Source organism: Pelodiscus sinensis, chromosome 1 (assembly GCF_049634645.1).
Source record: "Pelodiscus sinensis isolate JC-2024 chromosome 1, ASM4963464v1, whole genome shotgun sequence".
In the NCBI taxonomy this organism is placed as follows: Eukaryota; Metazoa; Chordata; order Testudines; family Trionychidae; genus Pelodiscus; species Pelodiscus sinensis.
Window position 1 is genome coordinate 207,009,586 of NC_134711.1, and position 24,095 is coordinate 207,033,680.

Consider the following 24,095-nt stretch of genomic DNA (forward strand, 5'->3'; position numbering starts at 1 on the left):
GAACCCCGTGCCGCGCGGCTACACGCGGCACGGAGTAGCTAGTTCGGATTAGGCTTCCTAATCCGAACTAGCTGAACTCCTCATTCCATTCGTGGAATGAGGAGTACAGCTAGTTCGTATTAGGAAGCCTAATCCGAACTAGCTACTCCGTGCCGCGTGTAGCCGCGCGGCACGGGGTTCGAACTAGCCGGGATTTAAAAATGGCGGCGCCCGGCTTATGCAAATGAAGCCCGGGAAATTCAAATCCCGGGCTTCATTTGCAAGTGCGGTATGCCTACATTACCCTCCTAGTTCGAATTAGGAGGGTAGTGTAAACATACCCTCTTTTGCCTCAGAGTCCCACTTAATGCACAGGGAACTGAGCAAATAGCACTTGACTTCCTCACAAGGGTACTGTGAAGTTCAATACATTGAAGACTGCAAGATGCCGAGATGGTACTGGGAGCAATATTGGTATGTCAACACTGCAATGAGACACCCATAACTGGGTTGTGCCAGCTGACTTAGGTCTGCAGAGCATGGGCTAAGCACCTGGTTAAATGCAGTGTAGCCTGAGTTCTGGGTCCCCCTCATCCTGCAGAGTCACTAGGCCAGGCTGCAATCCAAGCCTGAATGTCTGCAGAGGAATGGAACAGCCTTTTAGCCTGAGCTCTGCAAGCTTGAGTCAGCTGGCACAGGCCAGCCACAGGCTTTTAATTGCAGTGTAGACATACACTGTAAGTACCTTAGACACAGAGCTTGCTTGCATTGCAGACAAGGTAGGTTTGCCACTGATTTTATTTACAGTAGAATTGAACTTAGTTGTGAAATTTCCTGAGCACTCCAACATATTTGACCTAGAAATATGCTTGGGGTACTGGGGCTAATTACTTCATGTACTAATTAAACTGGATTCCCCACCACAGCATGGCTATGTCTACACTGGCTGTTTCTTGCTCAAGAACATCTTGCGCAAGTGTTCTTGTGCAAGAAGTCTTGCGCAAGAAAACGTCCACACTGCCATGTGCGAGCTGTGCTTTTGCACAAGAGCGCCTATGGCAGTGTGGATGCTTTCTTGCACAAGACAGCTCTAATGGCCATTTTAGCCACAGGGCTTTCTTGCGCAAGAAATCCCCGCTGAGCGTCCACACTGCCCTATTGCACAAGAGCTCCCGTGCAAGAGAGATTATACCTGTCAAAAAAGAGCGTAGCTCTTGCGCAAGGAGCCCCCTCTTACCACGCCGTATTGTAAATTTCCTTGCGCAAGAGCAGGCGGGCAGTGTGGACACTGCAGATTCTTGCGCAAGAACGGCCGTACTTGTGCAAGAAGCCGCTAGTGTAGACATAGCCTGTGTGTTTTACTATAAATATTATTGTGGTTTCTTTGTTCCAAAGCTTTCTTGAATTTCATAGACCTGCTTCTCACACAAGGTGACAAATCCATCAACTGTCATCATCAATCACCATCCTTCCTACTAGCGTTGGTCCAATCCTGGAGTTTAAGGATGTCCAGCAGCTTTTTTTCTTCTTTTTCTTCTTCCTTTATGCTGCTTTTCCTGAGGATCTTGCGGCAGCATGGACAGACCTCCTTTTCCTCCACAACAGGTTCTGGCTGCTCCTGGAGGCATCCCAGCACTGCCAGGCCAGCCAGGAGATAGTATATTCTTCTGTGTGTTCTGGGTCGACTTTGGTGTCTCAGCTCCGTGAGACATTCTTGGTAAAGTTCCACTGGAAGCCTCCCAGGAGCATCCTTATCAGGTGCCAGAACCACCTCAGCTGGCATGTCATGATACAGAAGAGAAGCAGCTCTACTCCAAGGCCCTCCGGAAATAGCCAATCCCCTCATCCTGTCTTGGAAAGTAAGCCCCGTCACCCTGTGGAGAAACCTAATTTTTACCAGTTTCACTCACAATCTCATCCTTTTTGTCACTCTGCAAAGTTCAAGACCACAGGTGGGAATGGGGATGTGCAGAAAATTGTAAACTGAGAGCTTTGTCAGAGAACTTGGCTTCCACTTCACCACCACGGATTGGTACAGCACCCACATTACTGCCACTGCCGCACCAATCTCCTGGTTGAACACATGCTCTTGCTTGCCATCACTCATGAACAAGGCCCTTACATATTTGAACTCTTCCACTAAGGACAGCTGCTCCCTCCCTCATGGAGAGGACTGTGACCTCTGAGTTGGAGGTGCTAATGCTCATCCCAGCTGCTTCAGACTCTGCAGCAAATTATTCAAGCCCATGTCGAAATTTGCAGTCTGAAGAAGCAAGAAGGACGGTGCCATCTGCAAAGAGATGCCACCTCCAAGTCCCCATATCAAATGCAGTGCTGAGCTTCGTTGCGCCTTGGAACCATGCCCATGAAAATCCAATGGCTTTTTGTTAATTTAAAAAAAAAACTGAAAAAACTGTCACCCTAAAGCACGGTATGAGTTTACTCCATCTCTTCCAGCATTCCATTGGTGTAAATCCAGCCTCAGTCAAATTTGTCAATAACACCAACATTGGAGGGGTAGCAAATCTACAGATGAATAAAGCTAACCTGCAAAGTAACCCAGAGAACTTAAAACAGTGGAGCTGCAGTCAATGCAGGGAGCTAACTACTGATAAATGTATTAATACTGTATGTCTGGGGATTGAAATCAGTAGCATGGCTTCTAAAAGGTGGTGGGTGTGGGGAATATCCAACTCGCCATACTCATTACTTTAAAATATGATTATTTCTATTTTGTCTCTTTTGTACCATCTTACTATTAGGCTTTTATGTAACTAATCACTATAGCTGACATAGACAAGGAGGGGAACTAGGAGTTGGAAGATGGATGGAAAGGACCAGCAAGAGGATCATTATCTTCATATGTGATCCTTAGTATAAAGGGTCTGAGAGCCATCACTCCAGCACCAACTCTGTAAAAACACGGCAGTTGCTATAAATATAATACACACACACACACAGAAATTCACCATACTGAGCCCTTTTTATTTTGCAATTGCATCTTTTCTTTCCTGTCGTTTCATTGCATTTAGACTTTTTTTTTTGTGATGAATCCATCATGGTTTCCTTCTGACAGGCTAATATCAACATCCCAATGGGCGCATTTCGACCTGGAGCAGGGCATCCTCCCAAAAGAAAAGAATTTACACCTGAAGTGGAAGAGGTAAGAAAGTAATATTTAAACTTAATGCAGGAGAATCTCTGCAGCTTATGTGTTATGCAAACCATTTTATCTAGGATATGGTAAGATGCACCAGTCCTAAATATCACAGATATCCGTATGCCAATCCCTATTGGAAATCAACCTCTGTCTATTGAATTCAGTGTTATTTTTGAGGTCAAAACATACATGGTAATATAAACAAGTACCAGGATACAGGGCGACCCTGCTGTAAGTTGCCCCTGTAGACATCCATTTCGTAATAATGTCATTGATGCTCATAGAAACGGATGCGTTATAAGTCCTCCCATTCCCTGCTCTTAAGTCGCATGCCCAAAAAACCCAACCCCGTCAAATTCCACAAATGGAATTCAGCTGCAGGAACATAGCTTGCTTTAAGTCCACTTTAAGTTGTTTCTCTATAAGTCCAAGTTTTTTGGAATGTATCTTGGTTGTATAGAGAAGACGGCCTGTATATGGTCCCTTTTAGTTAAGAGAATGCCATCAACAGTGACAGAGAAAGGGAAGGCAAGGATGGGGAAGCAAAGTAGCACTTTGAGGAGTGTATATTGTACTGTGTATAGAGCTAGCATAGTTTACTCCTGCCTGGGGCAATGAAGAGACCAAGAGGGGAATTGTCACATCCCTTGCTACTCCAGGGACACCAATGACCTATCCCTAAAGCTATTATATATATATATGAGAGGGTTTGTGCATCTGTGTGTTGGTGTGTGTGCGTGTCAGTCTGTGAGTCCATTTGCTCAGGAACTCCTCCTAACCAGTAAGAACTAGGGCCACCAAATTTGGTAGGCAGCTTCCTCTTATCATAACTTAAATCAAGGTCAGGGTTTGGTTGTGCCAGGCTAGTGGGATGTGCATGCAATGCGAGTGTTTCTCATCAAACAAAAAGGGAGGGTTGTGATAACAGGGAGAGTTATACTCCCAAATGACCACAGAGAGTCAAAAGCATGGGGGATAATTATACTCCTCAATGATCACAGGGGGGAAGCAAGCATCCCAGTTAGTGTTAGCAGCCACTGGCTGGCAGCATGGTCCCTACTGCTCTGGGCCAGCCCCGGGAAGTAGCCGGCAAGCAGGCTGTTCCACCCCTGCCTGGCCCCAGGGAGAATCCAGTGATCAGCCTGCGCATCCCCATGTCCCTGGCCAGACCTACACCCAGGCAATGCTGGGTGAGTCTTCTAGAAGGGAATATTTAGAATATTTTTGGACAAATTATCAGCCCTTTCCCCCAGCTACAATAATCATGGCAGCCATGCAATTTTCTTACAAAAGGTTAATTCTTTCCTCTCCTCTCATCAGTTTACTTGTTAATCAGAACAGAAGAGGTTATTTTATATAGTATATAAATTCTATTATATACTTTACAATAATGATGCTCTGTTTTGAAAGTCCCCCTTTTTTTTGAGGGGAGAACTGATTTTCCTTAGTTTTGAAGAAGGCATTTTAGAAAGAAAACATGTGAAGTGACCTTGCATGCACAAGTGGTTTTATCTTTTGAAAATAAATTAAAACATATTTGCTATTTGTTAATTAAATTTTGAAAGAATGTAAAAGGTGTTAAAATAAATTAATAAAGCACACACATGCGTAGGTAGTATTTGAAAAATAAGATAAATGGCTAGAAATGTTTGATTTAGTTGGATGATTGAATTATAGCTTTGCTCTTCAATTATGTGAATATCTACTATATGTTTAAGAGTTTATATTTCTTTGTGTATGTGTGTGTGTGTCCATCTGTCTGTCCATCCGTCTGTAAGTCTCTTTATTCAAGAACTCCTCCTAAACGGTAAGCGCTAGGATCATCAAATTCGGTATGCAGCTTCTCTTATCATAACTTAAAGCAAGGTCAAGTTTGGTTGTTGCAGGACAATAGGATGTCCCTGGACTATGATTGTTTCTTATCAAATGGAAAGGGACGGTTATGATAGCAGGGACAGTTATACCCCCAAATGACCACAGAGGGGCAGCAAGCACGGGGACAGTTATATACCAGAATGACCACAGGGGGGCAGCTGCCACCCAGCATGGCCTCTGCCACTCTCGCCTGGCTCCAAAGAACAGCTGGCCACCAAGCTGGCAACGGGGTTTGTTGCAAGGGAAGGTACCAGGGTTGGTATTAATGTGGTATGTCCTGTGGTTGTTGGTAAGAATCATCTTGAGGTTAGGTGGTTGTCTATAGGGGTATGTCTACACTACCCCGCTAGTTCTAACTAGCGGGGTAATGTATGCATACCGAACTTGCTAATGAAGCCCGGGATTTGAATTTCCTGGGCTTCATTAGCATAAAGCCGGCGCCACCATTTTTAAAAGCCGGCTAGTGCGAACCCCGTGCCGCGCGGCTACACGCGGCGCGGGCTAGATAGTTCGAACTACGTAGCCATTCCGAACTATCTGTACTCCTCGTGGACATATTCCACAGAGAAACACTGGAGATATTCCACAGAGATTTCAACAACCTACACCCCACCATCAACCTCAGCCTGGACCATTCTACACAAGAGGTCCACTTCCTGGACACCACAGTACAAATCAACAATGGAAAATTAGACACCACTCTCTACAGAAAACCCACTGACTCATACAGTTACCTACATGCTTCCAGCTCCCATCCAGAACACACCATACGATCCATCGTCTATAGCCAAGCCCTTCGATACAACAGCATCTGCTCTAATCCCACTGACAGAGACCAGAAGCTTCAGGATCTCTACCAAGCATTTATAAATCTCAGCTACCCACCCGGAGAAATAAAAAAGCAAATTGAAAGAGCAGATGAATACCTAGAAACCATCTACTTCAAGACAGACCCAAGAAAACCAACAATAGAACACCACTTGTCATCACCTACAACCCCCAACTTAAACCTGTCCAACAGATTATCAATAAACTACAGCCTATACTGGAACAGGATACCATACTCCAAGAGGCTCTGGGAGACAGACCCATAGTCTCCTATAGACAACCACCTAACCTCAAGATGATTCTTACCAACAACCACAGGACATACCACATTAATACCAACCCTGGTACCTTCCCTTGCAACAAACCCCATTGCCAGCTTTGTCCACATATTCATTCTGCTGATACCATTATTGGACCTAACCAAGGGTATGTCTACACTACCCCGCTAGTTCGAACTAGTGGGGTAATGTATGCATACCGAACTTGCTAATGAAGCCTGGCATTTGAATTTCCTGGGCTTCATTAGCATAAAGCCGGCGCCGCCATTTTTAAAAGCCGGCTAGTGCAAAACCCGTGCCGCGCGGCTACACGCGGCACGGGCTAGATAGTTCGAACTACGTACAGATAGTTCGGAATGGCTACGTAGTTCGAACTATCTAGCCCGTGCCGCGTGTAGCCGCGCGGCACGGGTTTTGCACTAGCCGGCTTTTAAAAATGGCGGCGCCGGCTTTATGCTATTGAAGCTCAGGAAATTCAAATCCTGGGCTTCATTAGCAAGTTCGGTATGCATACATTACCCCGCTAGTTCGAACTAGCGGGGTAGTGTAGACATACCCCAAGTGAGTTATAAGAGCAAGAACACATATTCCTGCGCATCCAGAAATATAATTTATGCTATCATGTGCCGAAAGTGTCCATCTGCTATGTACATTGGACAAACGTCTCAGACACTTCGCCAAAGGATTAATGCCCACAAAACAGATATCAGACAGGATCACAAAGAAAAAATAATTTCTTGCCATTTCAACCAGAAAGGACACTGTCTCAACGACTTAACCACCTGCATTCTGCTACAAAGACCTTTTACATCTGCACTTGAAAGGGAATCCTCTGAACTGTCATTCATGCTAAAATTCGACACTCTCCGGGGGGGGGATGGAAGAAAGACCCCGACTACCTTACCCATTACAAACATAGCTTCCCCAATTACCACCTCTAATACCATTAGCTCACAGACACTTACTTTCCTTCCCCCCCCTGCATCTCCCTTCTGTTCCAAAATGTGATTTGTCCTTTTCATATGTGTTCATTTTTTTTAATTGTATCCTTTGGTATATATGGTTGTGACTATTTTCTTCCACTATTTGATCTGAGGAAGTGGATCTGGCCCACGAAAGCTCATCATCTAATAAACCATCTTGTTAGTCTTTAAAGTGCTACATAGTCCTGCATTTTGCTTGAGAAAAAAAAGGACTCTAAGGACTTATTAAGCCCCCCCCCCCCCAAAAAAAATATTACAATAAAACATTAAAACAGCATGTCCCCTTTAAGAGTAAGTGCAGGGATAGGAACAGGGGAGCGATTGAGCACTAAGAAGCATTGCTTCTACATCTTTTGGCTGGCAGCCATTTTGTGCTGGTAGCCTTGGGGAGGCTGGGTGCTTAGTGTTGGTAGGGTGCCAGGTGCCCAGCATTTTCACCTCCTGGCCAGGGAAAAATTCAGAGACTACTGGACATCTCAGGAGACTTATTCCGGACAGGAAGCGAAAATACTGGACTGTCCAGGTGAATACCAGACACCTGGCAACCCTATCTCTACCCCCTGCCCTGAATCTCTCCTCACCCCCAACCCTGACTCCTGCACTCCCCCCACCCCTGCCAACCCTGTGCCTTGAGCAATGCCAGGTAAATCTTCTAGTTATGTATGAAACAGAAACTATTGAATTAAAGTTTCTGCTCTGATCCTGTAGCATTTATTTCCCCCAAACCAATGAAATATATTCACATGAGTAGAGGTTGCTGAATTAGAACTTGCTGTAGCAGTGGAACATAAATGTTCTCAGTGGATTTGTATTTTCAGTTTTTGCTGTTTATTTAGCTTTGCAGTACAATCCATGGTTCTATTTTTAAGGCCATTAGAGGCAAATCTATCTTTTTCTTAACAGTTCTGAACATTATGGGCTATATTTTGAGACCCTGGCAAGGAAGATATGTGTGACATTCAATGGGCTGAAATCCTTGTAGGTTTTGTATGAGAAAAAAATTGAGTGAAAAGGCATGTAGCAAGCAAATTGAGTGGGAGGACTTGGGAATTTCACAAAAAAAAAAACCCCACTGTCTTGCCAGCTAGATATTTGCTACCATAATCTTAGCACCATCAGGCATCTTATTGACTCTTTAAACTTCCTTTGTAAAATTAGAGGCCAAGTTCTAATTTCAGCAGGGGGGGTGGGGAGGATGTACACATAGTGGGAGATAATTTGAGCTACATATACTATGAATGCCATTCATCTGAGGTTAAAAAGTGACCCTAAGTAATTTATAGAATAGAACATTTCCAAAACATGTTCAAACATTACCTGGTCCCAGAGGCCAAAATGATTGTTGCCTTAGTTAGTTACAGCACATAACTACAAAATAGAAGCGTGTTGTAACTGATTTAGGAAGGGTGACCATATTTCCCCATATTTCATACAGAACACCTGGTAAAATTACTCATATTCAAGTGACTTCGATGGTAATCAGTTGTACAAATGTTCAAATTAACATCAAGTTGGTTGAGCCCCTATTAAAAAAAATACCACGTAGCTGGATTCTTTTTATTTACCTTGTTATCTCTAAGGCTGCACCTTCACAGTGGCATCATTTTGGAATAACGGCCATTATTCCAAAATGACAATGCGAGCATCTATACAGCAATTCTGTTATTTCATAATAATGGGAGACTTATTCCGACTTCCATAACCCTCATTCCACAAGGAATAACGCCTATTCCAAAAAAGCTATTTTGGAATAGCAGTAGTGTGGACGCTCCACTTCTGCTATTTCAAAATAGCTCCTTCCCAGGGCCATTGAAACTAATTACTTTCCAGTGCTTCCTGGGGCTCTAAATTGAGGTAGCACGTCCACATTAGGGGAACCTGCCCCAGACTAGTTGTGTGGCTTCCTTGTAGTGTAGATGTGCTATTTTGAAATAAGCTATTTTGGAGTATTTCTTCCGGAATAGCCTATTTCAAAATAAGCGTGCTGTGTAGACATACCCTTAAGGCTTTAGGGTTCAAACTGGAAGATGTCTGTCACACACACACACACACACACACACACACACACACACACACACACACACACACGAAAATGTGAGAGGGGAGAGGCTGGGTCGCCTTGTGCCCCCCCTGGAATTTCTTCACGCCCCCCCAGGGGAATATGCCCCCCCCCCAGTTTGGGAACCCATGAACTACATCATTAGTATCTAGGAGTATGCATGCACAAATAAATGTTGTATGAATTAAGATGATACAAAATTAAATATAAATTTATCGAGTCTATTAAACATACAGTAGCCTAAGTTTCCTAGAAAAGATGCATCATGAAAAGTCTTTGTGGCCCAGACAGACAGAAGTTACACATAATATAAAATTCCCTGTCTGCTGCTTCTCCCTGTGAGATTGAAACCATAGTAGAGTCACTCTTCCTTGTTTTACATTTGATCAGGCAGTGAATAGAAATAATACTACATAATATACAGGACCAATCACTTTTGAATTTTGAATATCAGGTGCCAAATATCAAGAGTCATTCTATAGAGAAAAATCTCACTGACCAAATAAAAAAAAAGTCAAGTAAATCCACCTAATAAATTAATTTAAAGAAACCATGATCCCCTAGTGAACATTCCTTGAGGAAAAAAAGAAAGAGGATAGATTAATCGAGTAAGTCATTTGTCGCAAAACTATTCATTTAGCTCCAGCCACAACTGATTTGCATGGTAATCATACTAAGTTGGAAAAATCTTAGCCTCATTGCTGGACAACTACCTATCCCTACATAGGTACCTATCCCTACATAAGTCAATCAAGATTGGATATCTTAGTTGTGAACTTTAGACATCACCACAGTATAAATGATAAATTACTACCAATAATAACAATTAATGATAAACAGTCGCTTCTGGTCTTAAAATCAAGGAAACAGCAAGAATTAGAGATGAGTAGAGGGAAGGGAAAGAATTAGGCTGTCGTCAGTAACAGCACTGCACAGATGGCACCCAGTGTGACAGTTCCATCTCACAGAAAAAATCTGTCACCAGCTGTCTTGGTGCTTGAACAATATTAGTATTTGGATTAAGACTAGTTTGACTGAAACCTAAATCCAAGAAGGAAAGAGTGACGTAACTGGGCTGAAGGAAAGATTCTGAAGAGTTGGCCAAAACCATGTCTTTTAAGGGCAGCGACCCAAAAATAGGTACAGCAGGGTAACACATGGTCCTGGGCTTGTTCTGATTGTTTCTCTACAAAACAAAACAAAACAAAACCCCTTATTTTTTGTTCATTTGCAATGTTGAAAATTAAAAGAGGTGGGTTGGACCAAACATTTGTTTTTACAAAATTAAATAATTGGTTGTGATCTTGAGACTTTTTAAATAGCTTTGAATGGTTAAAAATAAAATGAAAGGAAATGCTGAAAGGAAAAGAGGCTTCAGACTGAAAAACCAAACCATTTCACTTAGAAAATGTCAAAATGTTCTGATTTTTCTAAAATGAAAAATCCAGTAAAATCAATACGTACTCAAGAAGTTATTTAGTATCACCGAATGTGCACTTTTTGCTGAGAAAGAGTTGTACGTGAAAAAGTTCACCCAGCACTACTCCACCTGGTGTTAGAATCTAATCACATATGAGCCAGCCACACTGATTGATCCCCTCCTGCTTCAGTCACTACAGTGCATGACAAATAAGGGTTGTTAGTGGAAGGCCACAAAAAAACTGCTGATAATAAAATTTATGGTAGGCCATCTTACAACTAACACAGATGACAAGAACATACCCCCTCCCCTCAGCCCCCAATGACACTACATTAACTCCCTATTTGATTCCAGACCTAGGTCTTGGTCTTAATTTTAAAGATCCCCACTAGGCTGTGTCACAAATATCACAAAATCCATCTTTCCCACAGGACCTGAGCCAAAGCCCACTAGAGTTAATGGAAAGACTCCTATTGACTTTAACAAGCTTTGGGACAGACCTTTAGTGCCCATGAGCTACTATCACAGCTCTGCTCTATAAGAATTGGTCATGTCCCAAGGCTGAAATCACAGGTGCAGAATATTAGGCTTCGAAGGACCTAGCTCATGGCTGTGGCACGCTACAAGATATTAGGTCAAAAAATTGATATTTACTTTTCATCCCATGGCACTCCGTCAGCTTCACTTTCCATTATTCCTTTAACATAACTTTGCTATTCACAGAGAGAGGGAGATCCAAATCCTTGTGCATTCAATACATTTGAATAGCTTATTTTTCAAAGCACATGCAGTATTTCAAGGTGTCTGCCAATCAAGTTAATTCCTTCTTACAGCCATCCAGTTTCCCCTAGGATTATGGTTGGCATCCAAAAATTGTTCACGTTTCCCAATTAGCTGACTTCTGTTTCTGTTCAAGAAATTTGTACCATTATTGAGAGGTGACTATTTTCCCTTTGCGCAGAGTGTTTCTGCTTCTACGGAGGAAGAGAAGGAAAAGAAGCAGCTCCCAGGAGCCAAGAAACTTCCAGGCCCTGCTGTAAACTTATCAGAGATCCAGAATATAAAGAGTGAGCTAAAATTTGTCCGCAGAGCTGACCAGTAGGAGGACAGAATAGGTGAGTACAAGAGATTTTTCTTTGGTGTGGTTTTAGAAACTGCAGGCAGAGCCAAAGCCCATATATGTGAAGCGGAGTCTTTCCATTGACTTCAATAGACTGTGGAACAGACCCTAAATTTGAAAGAGAAAGTCTGCTTCGTAAATAGAATTCATAGTCCCTGGAATTCTACATCATTTAAAACTCAAATCTTGTAGCAAGTCATCTGAGACTTTGCATCTAATCACTTTTGGCATATACCAGCCTAACTATTATTATGAATATTGCAGTCTGCTCAATAATGTCAGGTTCTGGTCTCACAACCTTGCACATCTCTGTTTGTGCAGAACATATGGAAAATTACATAACTTATTTGTATGCACATAAACTACAAAGACATTCATTATAATGCAGAACAACTAGGTCAGGAAGTTCTACCTCCTTTAGTTTAACAGTTATCCTTATTTAATTTTGGTTCCAAGAGATATATGTACACATGTGTGCACATACTCTCTCTCACATAGTTAGGCCTTTCTGTACTTGCTCGGAGATCGATGCTCTGGAGATTGATCTTCCATGGTTCAATTTAGTGGGTCTAGTATGGTCATGAGGCATAAGGGAAGCATCAAGGGGTGACCAACCCTTGGAGACCCCTTGAGCTTAATTTACTTTGATTAAATGATTCGCCCATCACCCTATCAATTTACAGGACGGCTCAACAGCCTCAGTTTGTACCCATGACCTTCTATTTAGGGTATTATGGCCCAGTGGCCCAAGTCCATATGCAAGTCTCTTCTACTCAGGTCCTTGGGCCATATTACCCTGAGCAGAGGGACTCTCATATGGACTTAGAGTATTACAACCCAGTGGCCTAAGTCCATATGCAAGTCCCTCTACTCAGGGTTATGCAGCCCAATGGCCTATGTCGTCTATATGTGAGTCCCTCTACTCAGGGTAATACAGCCCAGTGGCCTAAGTTCATATGCAAGTCCCTGCAATTCAGGGTAGTATGATCCAGCAGCCTAGGTCCATATGCACAGGGTAAACTCCCCCACATGGGGGTATGTACAGAGGAGACAAGGGAGACCCAGGCCCTCCCACTTCACTGGGTTCCAGCTCAGGACTCTGTTGGCAGTGGCTCGGTCCACTGCTTGCTCAGTGGGGAATCCTGCTGCAACACTCTGAGTGCTTGGGAAGCAATTCCCCTCCTCCCCCCCCGGACTACTTCCTACTGGTACCTGGCAGATGTCTTCCCCTTAGTCTCATTCCAGTTCTGCGGCTTCTCGGGTAGCTTTTTCCCCTGGAGCTTCCTCAGCACATCTTTCCCCTTCAGCAGTCAGCCCTGACTGAGCTGCTCCAGAGGATTTTATAGCCAGTCTCCAGTTGGCAGGGCTGTGGGGGTAGGGACCTCTCAGCCAGCTGGGCCAAGACAACTCCATTAGCTTTGGTGCGGGGTTGATATTCCCTGTCGCAGGAAGTCAACAGGAGAGTTTCTCCTGTCAACCTCATGCAATGGGGGATGCCCCAGAAATTTGACTTAAAGTATGTCAACTCCAGCTATGTTATTCTAGCTGGAGTTGCGTATCTTAATTCAACTTTCTCTCTAAGGGTACGTCTACACTATGAGCCTCTTGCAGAAGAGCAAATGCAAATGGAGCGCTCATTTGCATAGGTTGCACTTTCATTTGCATTTCTTCTTCCTTTCCCTTTTGCGCAAGAGGTTTTTGCGCAAAAAAGTGGTTTGTAGATGGCTCCTTTTTATGCAAAAAAACCCCTTTTGTGTAAGAGCCGTTCTTCCTCAAAAAATGAGGAAGAACGGCTCTTGCACAAAAGGGGAGTTTTGCGCTAAAAGGAGCCATCTACACAGTGTTTTTTTTGCGCAAAAACCTCTTGCGCAAAAGGAAAAGGAAGAGGAAATGCAAATGAGAACATGACTTATACAAATAAGCGCTCTATTTGCATTTGCTCTTCCACAAGAGGCTTGTAGTGTACATGTAGCCCATTGTTGACTTGGCCTTAGTTAAGAGTTTGTATATGATCAGTAGCAAAGCTTCTTAAAAAGAAAAATTCATCCACCTAATAAAAAATTGATCTTAAAAGTATTTTCATTTGAACATGTCTTGTAAATCTCTCTAAATCTCCCTTTGTTGTTTTATGTTCTGCTATTTTTGGACTTGAGTTCTAAAACAGCAAACTTCCATCTCCATTTAAAAAAGCATTGGACAACATCCTTCAAAACCCTGAATCTATAAAGGTGCATCATGCTGTAACAATGGGGCTTCAGTTCCATGGGGAGGGGGGAATAACTGAACCTGGTTATAAATAGCAAAAGTGATTTTGTGTCACATAATATCTAACAGAATAGTACATTTGCCAATTTCTTCTATTGAAACAAGTCCTTTGTATTCTGGAGAAAGGCCAGAGAAATAAAAGAATGGCATCTGGAATCTTCTGCCTAGTCACATAAAAGAAGAACAAAGCAATATAAAACATAATGCAGGAGGATTCTGTAACTGCCGTACTGAAGAGTATCTGGAGCCTTGAAAGAAAGGATGTGCAATCAAAGCGATTTGGCCCAAAACACATTGTAATGTTTATTTGTTTTTGTGTACAACATAAATATGTCAATTTAAAAAAAACCAAGCCTTTATTATGTATCTCCTGCTGTGCCAAAATGTTCGAGTGATTTTCATATAACAACAGAGGAAATCTGGGAAAAGGAAAATTAACCTTTTTGTAAAACATAATATTGTAGTCATATTAAAGCAGTGCCTAGAGAAATATGAATTTTTAATGCATAGCTTTAAAGTTTCCTCCCTCTAAAAGAGACATTAAGACCTAAATTTAACCCCATATTTAGTTTCAGATGACTGTTATTCTTAGTGTTTGAAAACTGTTGTCCTATAATTAGTCTACTGAGCATCTGGCAATGATGTTTATCACATGCTCCAAAGTGCAATATAAGAAAATACGTTGCTACTTGGATGGCTACCTAACTAAATAAAATCTTCAATACTGTTAGACCATCACATAGCAAAATAACTTGGCATTGCAGTTGTATTCTCCTCTTCCCAGATTCTTCTCCTCATGCTTTTATTGCTTCTCAGGTTCAGAGAGTGACGTGAAAGGGTGCGCTGAGTCAGGTAGCTCAGGGAAAGTGAAGGGATTGAGGAATGTCTCAGAAAGTGCTGAAGGGGAAATCTTGGGTCTGTGGGGCTTTTATATCCCAGACCACAGAACTTCCATTAGGAGGTGGTGCTGTATTGCCTACCTGGGAGCAGCAAGGGATACTGCAGTGGGCCCCGTTCCTTCTCATGGGAGCCTATGCTTTGGGTTGGCAGTGACTGGAGGAGCAACTCCAGGTATGGCAGCATTATCTGTCTTCTTGTTCCAGGTACAGATACAAGAAAGAAAGGAGAAACATGGTGCAGTTGCTCCTTGTCAGGGCTGTGTGGTACTAGGCCCAACTCCTCTTTTGCCCATATTTATAAATGTAGTTATTTGGGTACCAATTATGCTTTTAGCCAGCACTGACCTAAATTGGATTTTCAGTCATATGGCTTGCCTGTCATTGAAGTACTGTTTGATTCACTGATAGGCAAAACTGTCATTCCCTCGTACCCTTATGATGTTTGGCCATCATATATCAACACTGTTATTTTCCAGTCTTTGGTATGGCCCTGCTTCACAGCCTTCCTCTCTATATCATCCTCCCTGCACACAGATAATCTCATTCACCTCTCTGTGAGCCTGGCAGCAAATAACTTTTCCCAGCTATAATTGGCAAAGCCCAAATCCATTTAGATTAAAAACCAGAACTCTAAGGAAGCAAGAAATGGCCACTCTGGATCAGATCTGATGTCCACCTGCTCCAGCATCCTGTCGCTGACAATGGCCAGCGCCTAAGAGGAAGGTGTAAGGAGGGAGAAATGGGATAATCCGCCCCCACTTTAGGTCTCATTCTGATCTCTAATTGCTAGAGATGGTCTTACACTCTGAAATTTGGGAGGAAGTCTACTGTTGATTTACAGAGATGAGTTAGGGTTCATCTGTACAGCAGAAAAAGCTCCACAGCAGCGGGTCTCAGCACCAGTGTCAAATGACCCAGGCTTGTGCTACAGGGCTAAAAGTGGCAGTATAAATGTTCCCACTCGGACTGGAATTTGAGTGGGTCCCACAGCCTGAACTCCAGCCTGTTCTGCTATTTTTAGCCCAGCAGGACAAGTCCCATGAGCCCAAGTCCCTTGAGACTCACTGCCGCTAGGTATTTGTGTACCTTTAATCATATATTAATAACAGGAGGAGGAAGAGCTATGGAAAGTGCTCCTCAGCAGCCCTAGACTTGGCATTGCAGTGACTGCAGGATGACCTCCTCAATAATCCACTAGAAATCTGTCTGGCCTCTAAAAAGCTATCAATAGAACAGCATCTCTCACATCAGTGACTTCACTTGAGAGAAACTTGTGCCTTTGGATAATAGGACTTATTTGTCCCTTAGTTATAACAATGGCCTTCTTTGATATGTAGCTATCAGTTATTTATAAAAGGTGTTTATTTCCCTGTTGTGATGATAAATGGTCACATTAACTTTCTTTCCAATCACACATTTGTTTGTATGCATAACCCACCATAGATTGCCTTTAAACTGCATTGTGCTGGAGACGGTTTCCTTCTCGCTTTTCCTGGTCTTTGTTTCAGACACAGCATTCAGTTAGCTCGTCCTTTATCCCCATGTTAAAGCAGAACAGGATGAAAGGGCTAATACTGTAATACAATAAAACAAACCTTAGCTGTCTTCTCTAATGAGCATGCTTTGTCCTGCTAACGTTGTACTCCCTTGCTTGTACTCTGCCATCATATATGCTCACAGTGATAAGTCAACACACCCCTCAAGTTTCAGATTAAGGCAGGGTTGGACAAGATATCGCCTCGGGGCCAGATCCAGCCTGCCTAACACTTTGATCCAGCCTGCGGATTGCATCTGGCCGCTTTCTATTTATATCCTGCTGTCCGTGCCACCAAATTTCCAGGTGGTGGCTCAGGCAGCAGGATCCTGTTTAAATGGCTCCAGTCGCAGTGCTACTCTGGCAGGGGCCGGAGCTGTGAGCCCTTTAAATAGCTGTAGCGCCCCCAGCCAGCTGCCTGGGCAGTGGGGCTGGGAGACACGAGTCCTTGGCTGTGTTTTTAATTCAAAGCCTCTGGCTTTTCTGGATCTTCTCCCTTTTCTCCACATCTTTTTTTGAAATGTGGCACCCAGAACTGGAAAAAATACTCCAGTTGAGGCCTAATCAGTGCAGAGTAGAGCAGAAGAATCACTTCTCATGTCTTGCTTACAACACTCCTCTTAATGCATCCCCCAGTATGTTTGCTTTTTTTCAACAGTGTCACACTGTTGATTCATATTTAGTTTGTGGTGCACTATAACCCCCCTAGATCCCTTTCTGCCGTACTCCTTCCTAGTCAGTCTCTTCCCATTTTGTATGTGTGAAACTGATTATTCCTTCCTAAGTGGAGTACTTTGCATTTGTCCTTATTAAACTTCATTCTATTTACCTCAGACCATTTCTCCAGTTTGTCCAGGTCATTTTGAATTATAACCCTAAGATATTGAACAGAACCAGCCCCAAAACTGATCTCTGTAGAACCCCACTTATTATGCCCTTCCAGCATGACAGTGAATGACTGGTACCTACTCTCTGGGAATGGCTGTATTCCCTTGCCCTTCTCTCCCCACTCCCAAAGTGTTCCAGTTTTTCACACTTGCTATCTGGTCACCCACTCATTTACTGTTTAGCCCAGTGTTCGAGGTCAGTTTACATTCTTTACCCGTAGTTCCCCTTTTGTCAGCATCAGAGAGAATCGATCCCTGTTCCTCTGCTTAAGGGGGCATTTCAGTATGGCCAACTCCAAGTGTTCAAAATAGTTTGAGACTTCCCAAAATTATGGCATTGGCTTTAAAATCATGAGCTTAATACTGTAAATACTAATAATAAATTATTTGGGGTCTTTTTGGGGTCAGGTCATGTTTTCAGGCTTCTATTTGTACTCAGAGGAGCTAGGAAAGTTTTTTTCAAATGAGAACTGAGGTTCCTACATAATCACATGGCTCTAGGTGGTGAGGCTTTAGGAAGAACACTAGATCACTAGACAGCATGAGGGTCACAATAAAATCATGAGAGTCGGTGACACTATCATCTTCATTCCCAGCTACTCCAGTTATATGTGTCCCCCCTTTTTCTTTTATATACTAGTTTGTACACATTATTTCCCTTGAGTAGACGGGCAGTGTGGCCCTGGAAGCTGAGCAAATGGCTAGGCTTGTGCCACTGAAGCAGACTGGCTGCTCCCAGCAGCCACTGCTGAGAGCTTTGACTCTGTGTCCTCCACTCCACATCAAATGCTACTGAGAGCAGCACTATTAATTTCCTGCCCCTTTGTAAATCAAGGAGCGTTCTCCCACCGCACCAATGACATCCTATGGCTTGAACTGAGGAATGGAGATAGAGAAGAGATTGAGGAAAACTTGGGCTGCTTATATCCCTCAGCAGGTTGAAGGATCTTAGGACATTTTATGAGTTACATAGGGTACAGAGAGGGACAGAACACACTCTTCTGGGCAGGAACACCTGTATGACCCAGACAGGCAATAAAGTGTTGCCATTTTGGCCATCAGAACTAACTGTTCTGTCACCTTCAAAGCAAATATACAAAGACTGCAGAACATTTTACTAAGAACTGGAAAAGATTTGCATTAGTTTTTCATTTAACAGAAATGTGCAAAATAATTCTTTACATTCACCAACAATGTCTTTATTTTAAATGAGACATCCACAGATGAATAATTCAAAGAACTGCCATATTTTGTAGAAATTGTGACAAGAAGCATGTACTAGTAATTACAATTTAACCAAATTATGTCCCATTCTAGCACCTCTCATATCCAGGCACTAATTTCTAGAGGGCTTGCAGTTGTGATCACATGTACATGCATGCACCTACACATCTATCTCAATAAAGTAACATCATTACAGCCTCTTTCACAGCTAATACACTCTAAATTAAAAAAAGTTTCTCACAAAACGTGGTGGTTAGACAAATAGGCCTTTTTATTTCAGTCCACAATGAGGAACAGCATTTTCAGATCCACAGGGAAAAGGTTCCAACTAATTAGTTTGGAAGCAGACAATGCCCTACTTCCATATCTTTTTTTTTTTTTTTTTTTTTTTTTGTGAATTAGGGCTATTAAATAATTGGCTTCCTTCTATCACAGCATATTACATAATACTATGCCCTGAGCCTTTGTCGTAAGACACATTTACTTACTGAAAACTATGTTTCCCCCAGTGCAGTTCTTGACTAATTTTCTGAGGATTAGGCTGCTGGTTTAGACACTGCTTTGCTGGAAGTAACACAAAGCTGCATTCTATAGAGCAGAATGGTACAAGCGGAAGCTACAAGGTGGGAAAGGTCTCCTTTTTGTGGAACAGCTTACTCCTTTAAGGCTATGTCTAGACTACAAAGATAAATCAGAAAAAGAAACGCAATTTGCGGTACACAATTTGCATATCTTTTTCAATTTACTTCTGAAAGAGGCTTTTCCAAAATTTGGCCCATTTACATGGGGCCAAATTATGGAGAAATCCCTCTTTCAGAACATCCCTTCTTCCTCAAAAATGAGGTTTACAGGGATGTCGACAAAATGTGTCCGCTTTTCTGACTTTTTTTTTGGAAAAGGGGACGCATTCCTTGGACGCAGCAGAGCTTTTCCAGGATACCAGAGTTATCCTGGAAAAGCTCTGCAGTCTAGACATACCCTGAGAGTATTAGTCAGTTCTGGTGGTTTGATTATGTGGGAAGATGGGGAACAGTCATGTCTCCACCTCTTGAACTGCAGTATGAGGCAACAGGAATTGAATCAGTTAAAAAGACCCAAATGGAGTGTAGTCACCAGAGAACTGTCTGAATATATGATCATCTAGTCCTAAAACCTTCAGGTCCATTTCTACAATCTGATCTGTGTGGAAAATCTCACCGACATAAATGGAGTTTAAAGCCCATTCATGTGGCTCCAGTTGCCTTCGAGTCATTAAAAATTATTTGGTCTGCAGGAGAAAAATATGTACTATATGATTTTTCTTGGGAGCATCAAACAGAACATAGTTATAGAGCCAGGAATGAGATTATATAATTATATTACTCTTACATAGGGGAATTAGCTCATCATCTTGAGCCATGTGCAGTGACCCCAACCATTATGTTGATAATCCTGTAATACATACTACAAATACTTAACAATACAAAGTTCAAAATGTCTGCAGCACAGTAGATTGCAAGTACCTTAATCAAAGTAAAGGGCTGAGTGCTCTCAAGCACACAACATGAAACTCAGTCCCTTATTAATGGCTCAGCTAGTTGTTATCAAATATACATAAATTGCAATCAATTAAACTGACAGAGTAATTCAAAATGTCATGGCTTGGACATGGCAATCAAGCTAATTTATTTCTGATAGACTTAGTCCCCTTATAAGTTCATTTTATAATTTTGTCCTCCTGTCAGTGAATAGGAGATGATCGGGTTATATTTTCAGAGCTCTGTGCGCAGGGTCCATCTACATAACGTTTTTAAATGTACTTTGGATTTTTTGCCATCTACTTTGAAACTTTGTATTGATGTGATAGAGATCTCAGGGGCCATGTCCAAAGGGAGGCTATGTATAAGAAATATATTCTACTGCCTTTAAATAGAACAGTTTTAGACATATGGAGCCAAATCTGGAGATCCTTGCTCCGTTCCTCAGTCTTTATTTAGACAAACTCCCATTGGATTCAGAGACAGCTTGAGTTGAGGCCACAGGCACTGGCTTGTAATTGTCCCAAGGGGGCACAAATCCCTCTCAGACACCAACCCCCACTCCACCTATTCCCCCAAGCTCCCACCCTACTCGACCTTTTCCCACCCTTGCTCTGCCCCCGGCTCTGACTCCACCCCTTCCCTCAAGGTCACCCACCCGCCTCTTCCCACCTCTACCTTGTTCCTCCCCAAAGCATGCCCTATGCCCAACCCTCCTCCCCAGTGCCTCTTTCATGCCACAGAACAGCTGTTGTTGGCATGTTGTAGTGGCTTTGTGGAAAACATTTAAGTTTAGATAACAAACATAAGTTAAATTAACCTCTGCCTGAAATTTTGCATCAGCCAAACAGGAAAAAACAGTGGCTTTCCTTATCTGTCTTAGAGATTGTAGTGGTACAACTTCATCGATTACTGATCACCAATGCAATGAATCCCAAGCACAGACAAGGAGTAAGTAAAAACAGAACTGAGGCCCATAGTCAGAAGTTCTCCTCCCATTTGGTAACATTTACTTTGATTTGATAACATGGTTCTTCAATTGATAAAAAAGTAAATTTAATCCTACAGCTTTTAATTCTCTTGGGTCTTTGTTCATATTGTTGCCTTGGAGCAAACCTCGTTCTAAATTGCTGATATGCCTAACATAACCATACAGAGCCAGTCACTATACACAAATGCACTCCTGGAGCAAACAATAGCAATAAAAAATGTGCACTCTTCATGTTCCAAATAAACTCACACACTAGCAAACAAACTGGGGGCAGGGGCAAAGAGCTTTCACAGAAGAAACATGAAAGAACCAAAACAAAAACAACCCCCACCCCAAAAAACAAACAAAAAACCCCACCCCCATTCCATAGCAAAACTGTTCCAACTCCGGGAATGGGAACCCATGATGAAAGTAATTAGATAAGGGGTAGGGAACCTTTTTTGGGTTGAGGGCCCTTGACCTACAAAAAAACCAGGCAGAGGCCACACTGACTTGTCCCCCAAGTGAGAAGGAGAAAAAACTGAAGAGATAATCACTTAATTCATTCAACTTGGGGCACTAGGGTTCCTCTCGAACTCCAGCCCCATGGGGGAAGGGAGAAAGGCATGACAAGGCTCAGGGTTTCCCCCAGGGCTGGATTAACTCTGCTGGGGGTCCAGGCTTAGTAGGTTTTGTGGGGCCCCCTGTAGCTTTTGGGAGGGGCCAAAATGAGGGGTTCAATGTGTGGGAGTGGGTTGCTGGGGAGCAGGCTGAGAGGGTGCAGGGTCTGGAAGAGAGGTAAGGTACAGGAGGGGTATGGGAAGGGGCAAGGGATTGGGATGCTTACCTGGCATAGCTCCCGGAGGGGGGGGGGCAGGAACACAGGTAGCTCCACACTGCCCTTAGCTTGCTGGCACCACTCCCTGCTGCTCCTATTGGCTATGTTTCCTAGCCAATGGGAAAACTGAGGGTGGAGCTTGCAGGTGAGAGTGCTTCTCTACCCTAGCATCCCTGTGTTGCCATTCCCCAAGCTAGGGCGGAGGAATACGGCAGCACTTCCTCTCTCCACCACTGCCAGGGTAGAGCCCAACACGCAGAGGCTTTAGCGCTGGCTCTCTACTGTGTCCCCCCTTCAGTGGGGAGTTGGCGGTTGCATTCTAGCTATGCTGGGCAGCAGAAGCGCCGAGGCTCAGAATCTTGCTATGGGGATGGAATGCCAGTGCCAGCTCACCCCGCAGTAGGGGGGAAGCTCTGAGCCTCCTGGGCTGCATCAGGGCAGGTTGGGGGCTGGATGCAGCCCATGGGCCATAGGGTCTCTATCCCTGTAATAGATGGTATTATTTTAAACCTTTGGGCTGTGTCTAGAGTGGCTAGTTTTTCTGGAATATCAGCCGCTTTTCCGGAAAAACTTGCCAGCTGTCTACACTGGCCGCTTGAATTTCCACAAAAGCACTGACTTCCTACTGTAAGAAATCAGTGCTTTTTGCGGAAATACTATGCTGCTCCCATTCGGGCAAAAGTCTTTTTCCAAAAGACTTTTGCGCAAAAGGGCCAGTGTAGACAGCAGAGATTTCTTTTCCGCAAAAAAGCCCCGATCACGAAAATGGCGATCGGGCTTTTTTGCGGAAAAGCGCATCTAGATTGGCTATGGACGCTTTTCCGCAAAAAGTGCTTTTGCGGAAAAGCGTCCTGTCAATCTAGACTCTCTTTTCCAAAAATGCTTTTAACTGAAAACTTTTCTGTTAAAAGCATTTCCGGAAAATCATGCCAGTCTAGACGTAGCCTTGGAGTTGCAGCCCTTATACTGAAAACCAAACAAGCTCCTTCGTATAGTGAAATGGAATAAAATGTAAATATATTGAGCCTTAAAAACATATGCTTAGGATTAAATAGGCAGAAGCACGGGAAGCAAACTTACAACTGCCACCACTCTGTAGTTACTGGGCCCAGTGTCAGCGTTATTTTGAAATAATGTTGCTATGTACCCCAAGTTACTATCTCTTCCTTCTTTGTATCTAAGGAATCTAAGACCTTGTGGACAAGGTATTAACCTTGACCTTGGCCTGGTGGAGGGAAAGGTTGTTTTCATTTGGAAAGGAAGTGTAAGAGAATGGTTTAGGAGAGGGACACGGAGTACACAGTGCACCTTAAGGTAGAAGGAAAGTTGAATTCAAAGGTAACTGAGTTGATTTGCCTGCAGTTCTAGTGGGGGTGTAGCTCGTGGTGGTTCAAGTTTACAAGTCTGAGGCTACGTCTACACTGGCCCCTTTTCCGGAAGGGGCATGTTAATTTCAGCCATCGTAGTAGGGAAATGCGCGGGGGATTTAAATATCCCCCGCGGCATTTAAATAAAAATGTCCGCCGCTTTTTTCCGGCTTTTAGAAAAGCCGGAAAAGAGCGTCTACACTGGCCCCGATCCTCCGGAAAAAGTGCCCTTTTCCGGAGGGTCTTATTCCTACTTTAAAGTAGGAATAAAAGCGGCGGACATTTTTATTTAAATGCCGCGGGGGATATTTAAATCCCCTGCGCATTTCCCTACTACGATGGCTGAAATTAACATGCCCCTTCCAGAAAAGGGGCCAGTGTAGATGAGCCCTGCCTGTCTTCCAGTGTTTGGTTCATGAACAAAAGTTCTGCAACTTACTGCAAATGTAGGGCCCTCCTCCTAGTGACAGTCAGCATGATGTTTATATGCTATATTGGCTACATCAAGGGTTTTTTTAAACTCTTCCTGTGTTTGATGTATTTGACATACCAGGGACTGTGGTTACTGTGGGCAGTGAAAATGGGAGTGAAATACATAATTTGCAACAAAACAAAACAAACAAACAAACAAACAAACAAAACCAGGCTCATTTTGGTTGAGGTGTGATCTGCTTTGTTGTATGTGAATTCCATGTACGGAATCAGTGAAGCCCAATCATTTTGGTGGTGACTTTGAACAGGAGTGAGAAATAAACAGCTTGTGGGCAAGGTGCATTTCTCCAGAGTTCACCACTGGCAGGCCACCAGACACATTGTTTACCTGTGTGTCCACAGGTACAGCCACTTGCAGCTCCTGTTGGCCACAGTTCAATGTTCCTGGCCAATGGGAACT

At 43.1% G+C, this 24,095-nt stretch overlaps 1 protein-coding gene across 4 annotated transcripts in view; it reads left to right on the top strand.

Annotated features, from left to right (window-relative positions):
• The window catches only part of SMPX (small muscle protein X-linked), a 64,932-nt gene that overhangs the window by 8,884 nt on the left and 31,953 nt on the right, over window positions 1–24,095 (top strand). For 3 of the 4 annotated variants that reach the window (XM_006128754.4, XM_006128755.4, XM_014576363.3), the window contains 2 exons: window positions 3,056–3,142; window positions 11,544–11,697. In XM_006128754.4, the coding sequence (XP_006128816.2) occupies window positions 3,056–3,142; window positions 11,544–11,684 (228 nt within the window). In that variant the 3' untranslated portion in view covers window positions 11,685–11,697. Of the gene's footprint in view, window positions 1–3,055; window positions 3,143–11,543; window positions 11,698–14,093; window positions 22,552–24,095 lie in introns of those variants that run through there. The other variant, XM_075913332.1, reaches the window with a different exon arrangement.